At 35.5% G+C, this 19,553-nt stretch overlaps 1 protein-coding gene across 4 annotated transcripts in view; it reads right to left on the minus strand.

Annotated features, from left to right (window-relative positions):
- LOC113048045 (cadherin-like and PC-esterase domain-containing protein 1) overlaps positions 1-19,553 on the minus strand; it is a 42,078-nt gene that overhangs the window by 6,150 nt on the left and 16,375 nt on the right. For 2 of the 4 annotated variants that reach the window (XR_003276389.1, XM_026209547.1), the window contains exons 7-16: positions 18,144-18,274; positions 17,770-17,842; positions 17,450-17,620; positions 17,084-17,188; positions 16,783-16,934; positions 15,955-16,004; positions 15,625-15,811; positions 15,362-15,530; positions 1,891-2,008; positions 840-976 (exon numbers count right to left, since the gene is read on the minus strand). Coding sequence is in view for 3 of the 4 variants with exons in the window: in XM_026209547.1 (XP_026065332.1) it covers positions 840-976; positions 1,891-2,008; positions 15,362-15,530; positions 15,625-15,811; positions 15,955-16,004; positions 16,783-16,934; positions 17,084-17,188; positions 17,450-17,620; positions 17,770-17,842; positions 18,144-18,274 (1,293 nt within the window). In the remaining variant the exon portion in view is untranslated. The remainder of the gene's footprint in view (positions 1-839; positions 977-1,890; positions 2,009-15,361; positions 15,531-15,624; positions 15,812-15,954; positions 16,005-16,782; positions 16,935-17,083; positions 17,189-17,449; positions 17,621-17,769; positions 17,843-18,143; positions 18,275-19,553) is intronic. The other 2 variants (XM_026209549.1, XM_026209548.1) reach the window with 2 other exon arrangements.

Genomic DNA, 19,553 nt, shown 5'->3' on the forward strand with positions numbered 1-19,553 from the left:
ACACACTTTATAATAACTTACATTGATGATTTATTAAAATATTGAAGATTTAAACAAATATATAGTGGCCTCAAAAAGTATTTACACTAACGTTTAAAAGTTTAGGGTCAGTAAGATTTATTATTATTTAGTTTTTAAGAAATTCATATTTTTATTAGGGCAGGGATGCATTCAATTGTCAAAAATGTCAGTAAATACATCTATAACATTACAAAAGATTTTTATAAAAAAAAAATATTTAACATTTTAAAATCTTCCTTCTCAAAGAAATTTAACAAAAATTTATCACAATCCCCAAATAATGATTAAGCACCAGAACTGTTTTCAACACTGATAATAAGAAAAAATCACTATATTAGAATGGTTTCTGAAAGATCGTATCACACTGAAGACTGGAGTTATCACAAGGATAAGCTACTTTCTAAAATATCTTCAAATAGATTAAACATTGTAGTGATATTTCACAATTTTACTGTATTTTTGGAATGTATTTTGTTTAACAGTTATGATCTGTTAAGCATTGCATAAAATGTTTGTTAAAGTTACTATGGTAAAATATGTATTATGCCATTTAAGTCATAAGATGATGATGCATAAACTCAGAAAAATATAGGTACAAAAGCTCCTGCAGTCTCTGGGGCAGCACCTTTTCAATATGTACCATTTAGGCACTAATATGTACCTTTGAGGTACTAATATGCACCCCTTAGAAATAAATAAGGTACAACAGTATAACTTTTGAAAGGATACAGTCCCAGTGACAGGTTTTATACCTTCTTGCTGACAATACAGGGTAACCAAGCACTGATATCATTTTTAAAGTATTTGTGGTTCCTTACCTTCCGGCCCATCATGCAGGTTTGCAACTGAGGTTGGTCCAGCAAGGGGTGATAACAGCTGTCGGGCTGCCAGGCAACCTCTCTCCAATCGCAAGTCCTGTTGTCTGAACAGCTCAGGCATGGGACGACCCAACGACCTGACAGAGACAGCATACTCAAATTACAGCATTCACAGGTGATTCATAGTGGAGTGAATCTCTGAGAAGTAATGAAGTTTTATACAGCTGTATGTTAAAACTTGAATCAGGTGGGAAACTCCAGCTAGACATGATTACTTAATTGTGCCAGTTTCAGACAGTCTCTTACATGGTGTAATATTCTATTTGTGGCATATATACATATTTTTGCTATTAATCTGTTCTTTTTAATTGGATCTTTTCTCTCACACACACACCGATAGACACACAAACAGTGTTAACAGTTAATTAAAGTAGATTGCCACTGACTTTGATGTACTACCCTGCTGAGGAAGGCTTTTTTACCTTTGTAGCACTGACTGAACCGTCCTCTGAACCCTAACGTGATGGTCTTAAATCTAAACAGCTGAACACACACTCACAGAACTGACACCTGCAGAGAAACAACTCACTCAGAAACCTGTTTGAAGTGATTAGATTCAGCCATAAAGTCAGCATGGAGGTCCTAACCTTATAATTGAGCAATGATTCAACTCAGGCAATGAATCAGTACATTGTCACACTGTAAAAGCAGACACATAAATTACCAAACTCTGGAGTTCACTAGCACTTTCCCATCCTCTAGTGGAGCGGCTAATAAACCGTGACTCTCATGCTAATATAGCCAAACACATGATGAACTACTTTGCAAATGAAATATATGGTTTAAGGGCCAACATCATCTTTCATCCAGGAGGAAAAATATGTGGAAAATGTATCATCTGTCCACAAAACTAAAAATCTGTAACAAAATCGGTTTGACTTACTACCTTGCATGCAAAAAAGAATGGGATTGTAAATCTTACAGCAAGTTTCAGATTCAAATTCCAGATACTTTACTACAAGCCCATGATCAAAACCTGGAGTAAACCTACCAGGTTCATCTCCTGAGAGGCAAGGCCGAGGTGAGGCCTGGGCCTCTTCTGAAGATCTCGTACCTGGAATGAGCTCCAAACCGCAGGGCTGATCTGGTCTGACCACCAGGCCACAGTCCTGCGCATATACAGTAAGAACAGAAAAGAGAAACAGGTGAGCTTTGAGTCTGGAAAGACATTTTCAGACAACGGTTGCACTCGTGTGTTAAAAATGTAAGCAATCAAAAAAATAAAATAGTTTTTGACAAATAAAGATTAAATCTTTTCAAAGTTTTTTCCACCTCCTTCGCTTTCATGTGGTTATGGAAGCAAGCTTCCTCACAGACAAATTAACGCAAGCTCGCCGTCCGATGGCCATGCTCCTTGTTTGGGGTCAAGGTTTAAACAAACCCAACAGGTTAAATGATAACATTGAGCCTGCTCCGCTGACCCCTGAGGTGCCTCACGGGAGCCATCGAGTCTGGCTCCACTTCAGAAGAACGGCTCTTCGTTCGTTTTTTCATTTGCCCCCTTCCTTAGCACTTTGCACAGAGGCTTCTCAAAGTCACGTAACATTCCCCAAGTTCCCGCTGCTGTTCTCGACAAAGTGCCACAAGACAACTTAACAGGGATTTTCTTGTTGTACCTGCACACAGTGTGTGTGTGCAAACACGAGCGGGCTTTTGATTCTGAGCAGGGCGGCATAAATCAGAAGGTTAGTCCGAGCCTGGCGGAAACCACCTAGCACTTTAAGCATCGGGGCCAGTGAAAAGTTAACATCCCTCCAGATAAAAAAAAAAAAAATGCATATAATTTATTCACACAGAGGGCAAAGAAACATTAAAGAACAGAGCCCCTTAATTTCATCTCTCTCATCTGTCATTTTTCCATTCCCTGGAGAAGAAAACGATGAAAAAAAAAAAAAAAAAAAAAAAAAAGAGTTTCATCCAAGGTGAGGTACTCTCAGGTTCTTGCGCTAATGGTTTAGCAGGGAAGCCAGCGGATGAACTTGAGATCAGAGTTTGGCTTTCAGATGATACAGTACATCCTTCTGCCTCAATATCACCAGAGAATAATGAATCAACAACATCTGGTTGAATGAGGATTTCATAAAACATGTACAAATGAGAGGACATGAGAGACTGGGGAATAGAATAGAAAACAGTTGAAATGTAATTTGACAGTATTTATTGATTCACTTAAGTAATTTAACAGGTTCTGTGAAATGATTTGTGGGCAATTCATTTACCATTTACTATACTATGATTTACAATACCATTTTTATTGCAGACATAAAATTTTAGCATAAATCCAAGGATGTTAGGATTATTCATATTCTTGTATTGATGAAAGACTAAAACAGAATTTAAACGCAGCAAGTACATGTAAATGTAACAAAATTCTAATGAACAGTTAAAAACTGAATATATGATTTTGAGATATGCTGAAGATTACACTATTCAATATTGACATACATTCATATATTTATTTATTTAATTAATATGCTTACCATTCATTTGATTTGAAAATTACAGTAAACAATACTGTAAAATAGTATTACAATAAAAAACTGCTCTACTATAATAATAATGTAATAATTTTTTAGGTATTAATTGTAATATGTATTAATCTTAATAATGCAGATTTTTCCAGGATTATTTGATGAATAGAACATTCAAAACTACAGAACTTATTTGAAATAGAAAAAGAGACATTATAAATGCCGTTATTGCCACTTTTGATCATTTTTGCTGAATATGAGTGTTAATTTCTTTAGTAATTTCTTTCGTTAAGTTCTTTAGTAATATGTCACTGAAGACTGGAGTAATGTCTGATCCAGCTTTGCATCACAGGAATAAAATACATATTAAAATTGATTCAAATAGAAAACAATTCCTTTAAATCGAAATGATAACATTTGACAATATTACTGTTTTTTTTAACCATATTTTTAATGAAAAATGTCACATTGGTAAGCATAAAGACTTCTTTCAACAACATTATAATACATATTATATTAAATAAAAATATTACTTTTTCCAAATTTTTGATCAGTAGTGTAAACACATTCTGAAAATACAGTGAGACAGCTTACACACTCTTCTTGCAAGACGGTTTTCCATGCATCCACTGTGTGTGCGTCTTCCAAGTGTGTGTGAATATTTAAGTTCTAAAAGCTTGCCGAGCCACGTCGTGTTAGTTACAGGGGTCAGAGACCAACAGCAAAGGCAGTGAAATCTCCACTGATCAAAGTGGACCCATGCTGCTAGAAAAGCCTGGATTATTGTGGTACATCAGACCGTGCTCTCGGAGGTCTCTGCTTTAGTACCAGCTCTCACAAACCCCTTCAGATTCCACGAGAACCCTCTGCGTAGCTTTTATCTAAAAAGTTTGTTTCGAGAGAGAGTCTTAAGCCCTCTGAGAGGAAGGACACATACTTAAGAGGGTTCTTTTAATAAGCCGCCATTGGAGACAAAGCTCTCAGCTCTAGTGCAATGAAAGACATGACACAAATGTACAAGCAGGAGATTAGCAGCTTTCCTCAAACATGTAAAACCATTCCAGCGGCATCAAGTGATCTTCTATATCAGATGAAAGATAAGCAAATGCTAGTTAAAATGAAACTTTTACAGCAAAAATATACAAAAGTTCAGATAAGGGAACATCATCAACTGTTATGATGAATTGTATAAATATATTTCTTTTTTTTGCCATTTTATTCATTAGATGATTAAATTAATGATTCATTAGACTGAATGAAAAATAAGATTGTATATATATATATATATATATATATATATATATATATATATATATATACACACACACACACACACAAAAGTCTATTTTTAAAAACTCTCAAATATTACCTTTTCTTGGTCTGAAAATAAGAAATTTACAATAAACAAAGAAATTTTGTCAGATGGCAAACTTGATTTGACAAATGTTTTATTACAGATCAGTGTGGGACGTCCAGCCAACAAAGAGACTTAGAAAGTGTTCAGCCAACAAAGAGACTTAGAAAATGGCAGATAAGTTGATGTATTTGTTGCATGCTTTCTTCAACACTAATCAATGCAAAAATGAAAGTGTAATGAAATGAGGTACATTGTGAGAAGTGCTGTATGTCCCATCTGGTCATTGAAATACAGCCTTTGCTATGAAAGACTGAAGTGGCTTTACTGAGAGTGTTTAATGTAATCCTGTGGATTGCGTATTGTAATCCTATAGAACTGTCATGCTGTCAGTCAATCCCTCACACTATAAAACAAGCAATTGGGTTTCATTTCAATAAGGACGATGAGGAATGGAAGCAACATATGCTGCAGGCATCAAAAAGCTTTGTTTAAAAGAATATAAAGGAGGTATCCTGAGCGGATCCTTTAATCAGCTAAGAGAACAGAGAGAGAGCATTTACATTTAGCAAGTGAAAGATCACAGGCCACGAGGGAGACATTTCTGGATAGAACAATAAGTAAAGAAAACGAAAATAAATAAATAAAATTGTTTTATACACAAGAACAGTTTCAGAAAAATCTGCATTTAAAGATTGTTTATGAATATTAAAGCATGAATTTTTAAATTCTCCATAATTTCACTTATTATTTTATGCAATCCCAAAAAAGAACAACATATAATGCATTTTACTGTTTGTCAAACTGTCTCAGGTTCTGCTCTAAGTTCTATGTCTCCAAACATAACTATGCAGATAAACATACACGAACACACACACATGGATGCAATCATCTGTAGCAGGCCCAAGCCAAACAGCTCATATAGCTTTTAAAAAACAGTATAGAAATGATCTTATAAGGTCAGGTTATCTGAAGAGGAGCGTTACTCCACATCTGGAATGTTTTCATACAGAAGATCTCTATTAGAGCTGAATGCAGAACTACTGCCAGCTATAAACTAAACAAGCACACACTTATGGAAGTGAGCAGATAACAATACAGGAGGATCTCAAATTCTCAGAATAAAGTCTGCTAATTTCCTTATTTTCGCATTCAATTCACAAATATAGAGAATTTCTGTAGTGGTATAACGTATGCAGTATGCAATACATTATGTGTAAAGTGCATACTATGCTAATTTTATTTAATTTTATTATAGTTAATGATTATTTTATTTCAAGTAACCTATTTTAATGTTTTAAAATTCTGTTAAATCATTTAATTCATACAAACATAAAAAAAATAATAAACAAAATGAGATAAAATGTGGACGAAGATCCAATGCCACTGCTATTAATGAACACTGTAAGTCTGTATCTGATATGAGATCAGTAGATTCCACTAATATAAATCACATGATTACACACACAAATATCTTATTACTGATATTTGCAATGGTCTTCTGAATGATTATTGGATATGCTGACTGTAAATGCATTTCAGGCCAGGTTGAACTGTAGGGCAGGACTGGTTCAGGGGTTCATGACCTCTGACTGCATCAGCATCTGTTCTGAGGGGGTCAGATCAAAGCTGACGAGGTTTGAGATTCACCTGTTTGAACACTTTCATCACTATTTTATTTTATTTTATTATTTTACTGAAATGGTCTTCGACAGCTTTAGTTCTGACAAATTTGAGTCTTAATGGAAGATGACGGATGGAATCCGGTGTCGAGTCAAGCTCTATTAAAGGATCTGAGCAATCAAAATAAACATCCATCATCTACAGAAGATAGAACACAAGGATGCAATGAGAAGATAATACAATTCTGAATTTATTTCCTTTCTCTGTCAGTCATAACTGATGACTTGACAAGTCTTGGAATTTAAGAGAAACTGAAAAAATAAATAAATAAATAAATAAATAAATTTGTTTGGTTTTTATTAATTATATTCAATTAAAATAATCACAATATAATATTACTACACAAATGAAACAAAAAACAAACAAACAAATGCTTTGCACATATATATATATATATATATATATATATATATATATATATATATATATCTTATTTTTTTAATTGTTATAAATTTTTTATATTTTATAAATTCAAAATAAAGTGATTTAACCTCATTTAATCAGCTTCAGTAATTTCTTTATTTATTATTTATTTTTTAAAAATTTTGTTGTTATTGTTTACATTCTATTGAAAATGATTAAACTAATAATTTATTTTTATGTGATTAAAATACAACATTTCCTAAATGTTAAAAATGTTAAATTAATATAAAAATGTTATATTCATATTTTGTTATTATTATAATAATTATGTATATAATAATAAAAATAATATATTTAAAGTTGTATTATATTTATATATTTATAGTTATCTTTAGCAATTACTTTAATTTAATCAGCTTATGTAATTTTATTAATTAAATCTGCTGAGTCATAACACTTTGTAAAATTAAATCCTATTAATTTCCTTCTCCATTTCAACTGCCCCGGGTGGGCCTATTTATTAGTTAGCCGTCTCTTCGGTTTCTCTCTTACTATCTTTTCCTCTTTCTCGAACAAACTGTAAGGACAGTGAGGAAATAAGCAGAAGTCAAAGCTGTCAGTCTCATCTTCTCAGAACACGCACACTAACTTCCTCTGTAATATTACACAGCCCTGAACCACCTGCAACACAAACTCACGGACCCCGTTCCCACTCCACACTCACACACAGGCATTAAATAAAGTCAAAAGCACACAGCTTGCCTTTAATCAAGAGATCTTTCTGTCCTGTTAGGAGTAGAGGCAGTTGGACACAGACGCACACTCACAGCTGCTCTTACTTCACCAATCTGTCTCTTGGTAAGAGAGCTGAAAAACGAAAACAGACGATATTCAGGAACGTAAGTGTGAGATTTAACAGCGGGAAATTTCCAGTCATCGAAGACAAATTGGACTAAGGTCAAAAATGCTGCATCTTTACTTTGGCCAGAATGAATCACTGCCAAAGCAAATCTATCTTTAACTGACAAGGGCAGAAAGGTCCGCAATACCTGAAAAGAGCTGTTAGCATTCTCATTCATCTCAATGGCAGGGTTTTCTATGTATGCATATTTATATCTATGCATGTTTTTATGCATATAAATAAATACACAATATATACAAAAATATATATGCATATGCACTACTGCAGTTTGGGGTCAGTAAGATTTTTCAATGTTTTTGAAAGATGTTTCTTATACTCACACCAAGGCTGAATTTATTTGATCAAAACTTCAGTAAAAATGTTGAAATATTATTACACTTTAAAATAACCCTTTTCTGTCTGAATATATTTTCAGATGTATTTTATTACTGTAATGCAATGTTGAATTTTCAGCCACCATTAACTCCAGTGTTCAGTGTCACATGATCCTTCAGAATTCATTCATAATATGCACACATTTTTAGGATCCTTTGATGAATAGAAAGTTTATTTGAAAAAATAAAAAAAATATATATATATTTAATATTGCAAATATATTTACGGTCACTGATATGATTAATGAATATATATAGTAAATATAAAATAAAAAAAGTACACATAAATGATCAAATTGATATGAAAAGACAAATAACAACAATCCAACTTAAGGTCCACACTGTATAATCTATGAAAGAGGACACAAACTGACTCAAGCATAATAAAGTCTACTGACCGCACTAATAGTGAACTGCCAGTGGTTTTGTTATTGTGAAATAATTGGTACGCTGGCTGGACCACAAAAGCACAAGGCAGAGCAGGAAGTAGTCAGCTTATGAGTGAGACTGGAAAACAGCATTTAGTTGGATTTCTCCGCCTTAACAGGGACGGATTAAGAACAGAACAGATATATTTTTTTCAATTCTCTGGAACAAGTGATTAGGTACAAAGAAAGTGGACTGTGGCCAGAACTGTTCAATTGAAAACCAGCAGCCAAGGCCAAAATTTACCACATGAGCTCACATTTCTTTACAAGGATCCATGGGGGATCTTTCTCAGGCCCTAAACCCGTTCTAAACCCCATCTTGCCTTGACAGGGACAGTTCACCCAAATTTTTTTTTTATTCTGCCATCATTTACTCATGCTCATGTTGTTTCAAACCTGTATAAATTTCTTGACAAAAGATGATATTTTGAAGAATGTGTGTAACCAAACAGTTCCTGGTCCCCATTGAATTCCATAGTATTTTTTTCCATAAATACCAGCTACTGTTTGGTTACTCACATTCTTTAAAATGTATAATTTTATGTCCAATGGAAGAACACTTAAACGTGTGAACGCCATTGCATTAGGTAATAAAAAAATTAAGAAGCATCTGCAACTAAATGAAAAAAGCTAACTTCACTTTTTAGACACACATTTGCAATTACTTTTCTCTGAATTATTCCTGGTCCTCTAGTACTCAAACTGAAGTTAGGAGTAACACACAGCACTCATTCTAACACCATTGCTTGGGAGAAGCGCATGCATGCGCATTCACCATCCTGCGGTCCGCTCTGACCCAGACACTACTGTAAGAGTTTAATCCCAGATCTGACAGACTTCAAAAGCAGAGCTTCCGATCACGCGCACATTTGGACTGCTACATAATCTCTTTAATTCCACCCCAGATCCTGATGGAGAAAAAAACAAAACAAAAAACAAGACCCAGTGTGAGTGCTTGAGATGGAGAGAGTGAAAAAAAAGTTCAAGAGGTCTCGCCTGTCTCTCTCCATTCATCCACCTCCATCAATCGTCCCAATCAAAACCATCGGTCATCACCTGATTGAAACTCTAGTCACCTATTATGCGATTTCGAAAACTGCCTTTCATGCAGTGTGTAATGTAGCTGAATGTGAAAGTAAACAATCTGCAAAGTGCACGATAGATAAATCTGACCAGCCTGAACGAGTCGTCAGTAGCTTGTGTGTAGTCAACATCATGACAAGAAGATGCTCCGTGTTCGAAATCATGGGGCACTATTCGAGGGGACAGCCATTTGTACTGGTGATTGAAACCTTATTTGAGATAATCGAGTGCACTCATTCAATCACACAATGCACAGCAATAATGAGTATATACACCTGATTTATGCTACATGGCTACAGAACACCCAAAATTCACTGTGAAAGTCGCACACCAAATGAATTGCCGCGTCTTGCCAGAAGATGTCGCCCACAGCTGAATCATCCACGTACAGCGTACAGCGCAACACCATACAGGTATGAATTAAAACTATGCAAAAGCGGCAGTCCTTCAGGTGCACTCAGTGTCCGAACTCGATCACGTGCTTTCATTTGCAGATTGCTCTCTGAAGAGCAAACATAAGTAATTTTCTTTACAAAACAGTTTTGATGCTGTTTGAGACTGATGAGGAGACAGGATCTGTCAGAAACATCTTGGTCAAGTATAACAATACCAATACAAGCGCATTACAAAGGAGCCTCATTAAATGTTCTCCGAGTCTCTTTTCAGCTGGTATTAAGATCAGTTTCGAGGGTCCTTTGTTTTTTTTTTGCATTTTCATGTTCACAGGCATCATTAGAATAGTGCTATCTTCACAATTGTCTTTGGTGTGTTTGTTTTCACTACAAGATGAAAGCAGGGATTCACACAGGAAGACGGAGGAGGAACATGCGTGTATGTGAGTCAATACATCGATACGAGCCTTCGTGGGCGGGTGTAATAACTGTTCGCATACCTGCCATCCTGCCTGTGTCATCTTCAACTCATTTAAAATCAAATTGCCCCAACAATCAGGCAACATTCTGTTTAAGCCTGACTATACAGAGACACTTGAGAATACTTCAAAGCCCAGCAGGGTGAATGGAGCTTGTGTTTGGTGTTTTGGTAGGGGGTGCTGGTGGTCCTTAACCCCCTGCCCGGTTTACAGACATCCAGCTCTGACCATCATGGTACTCTCACTGACCCACTGATGTGGAGGGGGAAGAGATGAGAGAAAAACACATGTTGGTGTTTTATCCTTCACTTGGATGTTATAAAATGCACCGAGTTGAGTAAACAACTTTCAAACTGTCTACTGGTTTTCTCTTTGTCATTTGGTTGAGGTCAGACAAATCAGAAAAAGGAAAAAAAAAAAATCAGATTGCCCAACTCATGTCAGTTTCCCCTTCAAAAACAGAATCCTAACAGACCATTACATCTTTAGCACTTCATTGGTTTTATAAGGCATACAGGACTTAAAAGGTCACACTATTTTAAAAAGACCTCTTCTATATATTAACAGTGCCAGGGGTGACACAGGATATGCCTTTTCTCCTAATTACCAGCTCCATATTCCATAAATCCAGACTCCACACACACACACACACATACCAATGTGCCAAACCTGCTGCGGTACACTTCTCTGCTGGAGAGGGCTTTAGGAGCCGGGGTCAGTTGACTAATGACAACACCAGACAAAGACCCTCAATAGCCATAGAAAGAACAGTGGACAAACTCAATTTAACTGCTTCAGAATGGAGAAAATTAAGTAACGTTCCACCATCCCAGAGCAGCTGAGGTATATATATTTTAAGGAACAGATCTTTACAAGCTTTAAGGCTTCAAATATAGATGCGAAAACACCACAAATGTATCCTTAAGGTGGTCCATGCCACTTTTACAAGTTTTTTCTTCAAGTCTTCTGAAGATATCTTGTCAAACAACATTGGACCCTATTGATATCCACTGTATGGAGACATTTTTTTGTATTTGGTTTGAAATTCTTCAGTGCACGTAAATGATTTCCACTTTTTGAGTGAATTTCCCTTTACTGATCCAATCACACATGCTAATTTAATTGCTTTGGCATCAGAAAGTTTAAAAACTGGTGCTTGCTTGTCTCTGCAGAGCTTTTGATGGATGCTGAGGGTTCTAATGGCAAACAGGAAGTGGGTTGATAGGAAGGACAGATGGCACACGTGGACGTCTACATACCGCAGCTTTAAAAAAAAACCTTTGCGCTGCCATCTTGCCTCCCCTGTCCTTTCAGCACTAATGTTTTCCACACTAATCTGCCTAAGGATTGGACAGAGAAAAGTTCTGCGAGTCAGAATATGGATATCGTCATTGGCATGAACAAAATGTGTTTATATGAGGCCGAGTCAAGTTAAGTTGAGACCCATGCATTGTTTCACTGTTGTCGATCCAGCAGTTTAAACGCTTGTGTGAACTGCTGTTTAGAAGCCAAGAAGGCTTGTGGTGTAAAAAGATGCGCAGATGCAGTTGGAAAGAATTAAAGAATCCTGCATTGTTTTCCCTCAAGACCACCCTCAGATTTTTAGCTCGAGTTAGAAATACAAAAATAGAAATACAGATTATGCTACAACTGAGTTTAGGGAAATTTCCCTAAATCAAATATCTACATATAAATCAACCAATCTCCGTTATGCCTGAATGTCACCTCCAGGCTTGAAAAACACCCATCATGCGCAGGGGAAAAGCGCCAGATCTCTAAAACCACACTGTGGCTTCTGCTGAGGAAAAGAAAAATGCTTCCTACTTCGAATCCATTCCATCACAAGCTACATGTCAACACAGAGCTGAGAAGAGACAGAGGAACTGTGTGCTCTGAAAGCTTTAAAGCCAACCAGTCACTTAAAGAGATGATTCATGTAAAAATTCTAATTCTGTCATAAATTACTTGAATATAATTCATGCAACACAAAAGATGATATTTAGAAAAATATTGCAGTGTTTTTTTATCCATACGATCAATAAAATGTTTTGAACAGATAATGATGACGCTTTTCACAGCTGAAAAATTATTTAAAATATATTATTTTGTGTCAAGTCATACAGGTCAACAAAGTATGTAATCAACTTTTGTGTGTGTGTGTGTGTCTATTTTACAGCCAACACAATTAAGTTTTATTGGATAAAAAGTCCTGTGTTTTTTATAATCATTATTTTAAAGGTAATACATTTATGGTAAATGTAACAATGCATTTAAATACAGTCTTTTAAATGCAGGAAAATACCAATGTTTATTTAAATTAAACTCTTTCTCTCTCTCTCATACATACATATACACACATATATACACACACACACACACACACATACATACATACATATATATATATATATATATATACATTTACACACACACACATACATATATATATATATATATATATATATATATATATATATATATATATATATATATATATTTACACACACACACACACACACACACACACACACACACACACATACACACACACACACACATATATATATATATATATATATATATATATATATATATATATATATACACACACATAAACATATATATACATACATAAACATATATATACATACATACATACATACATAAACATATATATACACATATACATACATATATACACACACACATTCCATAGAACTGACATCACCACCAAAAATGTTGGGTTATGCTTAAAGTCATCTTTAAATGTGTGAACGAATGACAAATCTAATGTGCTGCAAACATAAGCTTCCCAGCTGGATGTTTTCAAAACAGTGAACAATTCATCAAGCTTAGTGCTCGCATTTATTTGCTGGATGAGGTCAGGAAGTCCTGTGTGTATTAATGAGGTACACATGGTGTTGAAAGAAGTGAATTCTCCTTTGACACATACTGATCTCTTTTGGTAACGTCAACAAAAGGTTGCTTTGACTATACCCATGTGACTGCTAGTCAGTAAATACTGATGCTGCTTATGGTTTTCGGATCGTGTCCCTGATGCACAAAGAGAAGAGTTATGTGTTTTCCTCGCTGTAAATAAGGCCTCAGAAAACCTTTTGATTGGTCTTTGAAGGGAAACGTGATAAAATGCTTGATTTCCAGCCCATTCTGCTCTCCAGGGATCAAGGGATAAATGAAGGAATGTTGTATGTAAAGAAGGATCGGTTCTCAATCTCAATCCTCATACACATTGAAGACTGTAGACCAAAAAGAGATCTTCAACACAGACCACAGTCTCATTAGTGGGTCCGACTGATAACTTCAAACATCAATCAGATCTCTAGCTGTTATTAACCTGATATTAATATTTGTCTTGTCTTTGGTGTTCAACCATTCCACAGAAAAGAACTGAGAATAAATGGAGCAATTTGATTAATTCCCTATGTTCATTTGACAAAAATACAACTAGCGAATGGGATTAACTTATTAAGAATACTCACAGCTCAACACTTGGTAGCTTTTGAAGTTCTGAATCTTTATAGAAAACACTCCAGTAACTCTCACACCTAACTTATTTATGACTCTTAAGACAGAAAGTGGTTCATGCTCTCTGAAGCTCCAACCAAACATGACTCCCTAGGGGTGGTGCTGTCATCAGCACATGATAACTGGAGATACACAGCCATAAAAAACGTTCATTAGGAACTGGCGCTCGCTAGAAGTCACGAACACTGTCACTCTCTCATTTCTTCTTATTCTGCTTTGTGCTATTCTGTTGCATCACTTTGATCCAGTTAAGCAATGAAATACAATGTAGCCATTAGTAAGTAGTGAAAGAAAATTGGAATAAACTGTGGAATATTTGAATCATGCCTAATTCAGTAGCAAAAACAGTGTTAAGGCCCATCCAAACCAATGGTAACTATAAAGATAAAATCTAACAATAACTACGCTCTCAGAAATAAAGGTACAAATGCTGGCACTGGGATGGTACATTTCCATATTAGCATCTTAAAGGGACATAGTGTACATATTAGTAACTATACTATAGAAAAGTGTACATTTTAAAAGGTTAAGTTTTTGTAGCATCCACACCAATGGATGATAACATTCTGTATATAATAAATGTGCTCGCAGTTTTTCAAAATGATATGTTTAAATATGCAAATAAGGCGTTATGTAATTAAATATGTGCTGATTTGCATACAATATTTTAGAAAAAATAAAAACATTGGATGCAGCCAGGTTAAAAATGAAATGTTTCATTTAGTTGACATATTAGACTCAAAAGGTTTTTACAGAAGGGATCTCTTTTTATCACTCCATAAATCAGAAAATACTGACAACAGCCAGAATTTTTCTTCATAATTTTTTGAGGAATAACACATTGTAAAAAAACAGGCAAAATCTATATGAACAACCCCTTCTGTAAAAACCTTCAGAATATAAGGATAAAACTGTAAAGTTCGGTGTATGCAAGTACTACTTAATTGTCTCGCCTTGAATGATCTGGTAAAATATATATTGGTTAATATAGATGAATATAAATAGAAACTACTAAATAATTTCTCAATTTCAGACAAATGTATGCACACACACGTGACAGAAACCTGCTGTGATCCACTTTAACGGTGATTCTACGATCAGTACTGAACAGGCACTGAAACCTGAACATCCGTGAGAAAGAAAGTGCCAGAATGGTCCAGAATCAGTTCTAAAAACTTTACTGCATTAAAAATGAAATGAAAAATATGAGATCCACACCTCACATCTTGTGGACTATAAGAATTTCCAGCGCTTAAAATAACTTAGGAATGTAACAAACTTCATAAGCTGGCCGACAAATTCCTTTTAGACAGATGTGTGTGTTAGAGGAGCTGGCGGGAGTGTGTGTGTGTGTTTGTCCTGCGTACCTGCATGAAGCTGCACATCACATACTCCTCAAACATTGGCAGACTGGGCCTGCTTTCACGGTATATGTACAGTGTGTATATCGTCATGACGATGGGCTCAGCCTCTGATTCGTCCATCACCAGAATGTTGATTCTGCTGTTGCCCAGGCCAACCGGGTAGTTTGCCATCCTGAAGGAAACCGAGAAGAGTTCTGAGAAACCAAATGCTAAATTGTAATGCCACAGTATTTAATTCTACAATGTGGCAGTTGTGTTTGTTTTACCTGGGTCCACGATGTTCATCCAGGTGAATGTGGCAATGAGGGCTGACTGCTTCAGGCCGGATACGAATGGTGATCACATCAAAGGGAACCTCAGCTCGATATTCCTTCTCCCGTGCATTAAACGCTGGCATCAGCACCATCGGAGGGTCTGTGTACAACTGCCTCAGGTGGGGATCAACACACCTCCCTTGAAAATAGGAGTAAGGCACATTTAATAGTTGATTTGTATTTTCTGATCAAGTTAAAAACAGTTGGCGTTTCATAAAAACAAATCTAATGTCTATTTGTAATTCATATAGTCAGGGTAATATGTTACCACATGCTACTTGCCTTTTCTTGACAGCGGGTCTGATGCCTCTAGGCTCTTTGGATCATCCAAGCTGTTGGAATTATAGAAAACGCAGCAATTTTTAGTAGGAAATTCAGCAAGTGCTCTATAATGGTCTGTTAAACACAGGTGATTGGAAGCATGAGATGTTTTCTTCCAGGAATAGCAAAAGGGAGCCTTTTAATGGCTTTTCCCACCACTCTTTTTTACATAAAAACAATCAGTGCTGGCTTGAAAAAGTGTCTTAATTTGTTTGAAAGGCAATCAATCAATGCAGTATGCTCAAAGACCTTTATATAATCGTGCAACAGAGTTGTGTCTCGGTTTGGATTCCAATCCAGCCAGACAGATGCAGACAATTTACTTCCCACCAACCAGCACACAGACCCCGTCATCACAGATAATAACAAGATGGCTCAGATGGTTGGCTCAACAATAACTTTTTTTGCACAGATATGTACTTACCTTGTCTAGATTTTCACTGGCTGCAAGTGAAAAATGCAAGAATATCTGAAATGATGTTATTCTGACTATGCTTTTGCAGGGAAATGCAAACGTTTATTAGACTGTAGTTATATGTAAAGATATATATAAAAGACATCAGGAGGTTTGGGAGTTAATCTGTAAAAATAAATGTTTCGACTGGACTGCAGGTGACCCAAAGCACCACAGGCTCACAGGTCACCACTAAGAATGACTGAATATAAAATAATGATTTGTCTGATATTATCTCCAGAACCCTTGCAGGATTTTTGCATGCTTGCAGCATAACTCATTTCAGCGCTGGAGAAAGAATACGTTTTGATGATATGATCTTGTGTGTGTGCAACCTTTCAGTCTGATGTTTTCTCGTGTAGTAAAGGCTGAGCTCTTGGAGCAGGGCCATGAGAGCTGGTCTCCATCCATAATCCTGTGCGCTGAGGGACTCTGTCTGGATTAGATCAGGCTGAGGATCGTCAGGAAGAGGACATGTAGGGTAGAGCTGCCAACACACACAAGTCTGATTTCACATTACATTAAATCCAATTCAATTACATATGTGCCTGTTAGTCCATATTAATAAGCTTTGAAGTCATCAATATGCTATAGCTAATACGGGAACGTTTGAAAGTGCATAAAATGTGTTTTTACCAGCTGAAAGGGTCCTGGTCTTTTGAGGTGCTGATTAAACTGTTGCAATAAATGCATCTCATCTGGAGGCAGACACAGACCGTTTGGCCCTTCACAGTCACCGTACTGCATGACAAGTTCAAATAATTAGACAACAATAGACACTACTGAAATGCTTAAAAAAATGACTGTATTTTACAAAGCAACAAAAATGAAAAGGAACAAAATAAATACAAACCGACTGTTTGTAAAGCATGGCAAATTATAAAATATTTTTTTTTTTTTTTTTTTTTTTATGAAATGAATTGTCTTTTTTCACTGGCTCAATTTAGTTAATTAGTTCACTTGCATATGGTAATGCCAGGAAAAAACTGAAGCGAGTTTCACCTTTTGGTTTTGGTTCTCCTCCTTTGTTCTAAACTGCAAACTAGGCTCCTCGGCATCGCTGCTGCATGCTGGGAAAAGCAGTTTCAGCACGTCCTCCAGCATATACTCTTTGGCTATCTGTCCATCAAAGTGAGGGTCCTTCATTCCGTCAAAGTGTAGATCAGTCTGAAGCTAAGACGGAAAGAGACATGTGAATGTGTATTAATATGCTGCCATCTAGTGGTCAAATTGAGAGCTTGCATGTTAGATAATCTACTGTACAGCTGCGTGTAATTTTTCAGCATCCTCAAACTAAATTCACAGTGGGTGTTTATCCTTACCTTCACCACTACCGGATCAAGAGAGTAGTTATAGTGCAATGAGAAGGTCATTAATTGAAAACACAGCTGACACCTATGAGAAACAACACAGAATACTAAGTTTTACTAATGCGCTGATCAAAACACAATGCATAGCATATAATTATAAATACAGTTAACTCCCAAATTATCATCATTATTATTAATAATAATAATAATGGCTTTTAAAGTAAAATTTATAATAATAATTTAATACAATTATTAAAAATTTCTTAATTTCACAAAACCATCAGGTTTAAATATATATAAATATATATATATAAACAAATGTTTATAATACACTTATAATACACTTAATTTTTTGTCATTTTCTGGTTGAAGTGTGTGTTTTTGACCTGGATGAGGAGCTGCTGTCCTTTGTTGTTAATAAAGCAGCTTTCAGGATGTCAATGATGACGTGATTCATGTGCTCAATGGCCTTATGAGAGAGAACAGGACCCAGTCTTTCTCTAAAGAATACCTGTAACTGAAAGAGAGAGGTCTAAATCAGTCTGACACAGTACATGAACTAAAAGCTGAGAGGCAAACAGAGATCTCATTACTTCATCATTCAGCCTCTCTAAACAGATTGAGCAGAACACTCCAATTTCAACACCAGAAATCCTGTTCATCAATAATGATTTAACAATGGGAGACATTCATACCTCTACCACTGCAGATACAGTAACTAAGACAAAAACTCTCCCACATGGACAAGAGATTGATCCTTGATTTGTGATTGAATGATTTGCACACATACTAGTATCAACACATTAAGTCTCGACAGAGAAACCTTTCTATTGTACAAAAGAGAGAGGCAGCTGAGCTGAGCTGAAGAGTGATGACCGAGCGCTGCCAGTAGAGGGCAGTAGAACAACAATAGTCTATTACTACAGTCAACAGGTAAAAAATACAATAAATAAATCATGGCTATATCACTTGATTTGTACATAGGGTTCAAAAACTAGGATGGGGTTCCAAGCACCATAAATAAACTTTTAATGCAGCTTGAACTTTTTACCCATACATAAGAATGTGTCGTTTTATTTTTCTCAGAGCAAAAAATAATTACTATCATATATTTTTACCATGATTTACAGAAAAAATAAATTTAGTGTAACAGTAGTTTGTACCAAAAAATCTTGTCAGGCATATTTAGAACATAAATCATTAGATGACATTAAAAACTATTTAAGAATCACAGTGCAGCCCTAAAATACTAATTATTTGTCATTTAAAATCAAAAGTTTGACCAACTAGTCAGCAAAAAGTTTTTTAATCATTTAAAGTATAATGAAATGCAGTATTATCACTTATACATTTATATATTTTTGAAAGTGCAGGCCAGAACGAGTACGTTTGATTTTTACATAAATATATGCATTCTGTATATACAAATTGACTTTTGTGGATTTAATTTGATGTGTTCACCAAAATGAGATGTCTGATCTCTGACCCATATATACATTTAGCTGTATTATAATAATAATAATAAAAAGTTTGTACTTCTAATGAGGATGCCACTAAATGAAAGTTTTGTCACAAGCACAAACACTGTTGCACACAAGTGGTCCAACACTAAGTTTTGCATAAGATCTATATCATACTCACACACCGAGAACATGAAGGGAAAGAGCAGACTTTATTGTGATCTGCTTGTTTGTCAGGGCTTTTTTATCAACTATTGAAACTCAGTAAATATGATCTGTGTTTTATTAGATCTCAAAGTGCCCTCCAGCTGTTTACAAGACTCTGACTGAAGCCTC

Source organism: Carassius auratus, chromosome 29 (genome assembly GCF_003368295.1).
Source record: "Carassius auratus strain Wakin chromosome 29, ASM336829v1, whole genome shotgun sequence".
Lineage (NCBI taxonomy): Eukaryota > Metazoa > Chordata > Actinopteri > Cypriniformes > Cyprinidae > Carassius > Carassius auratus.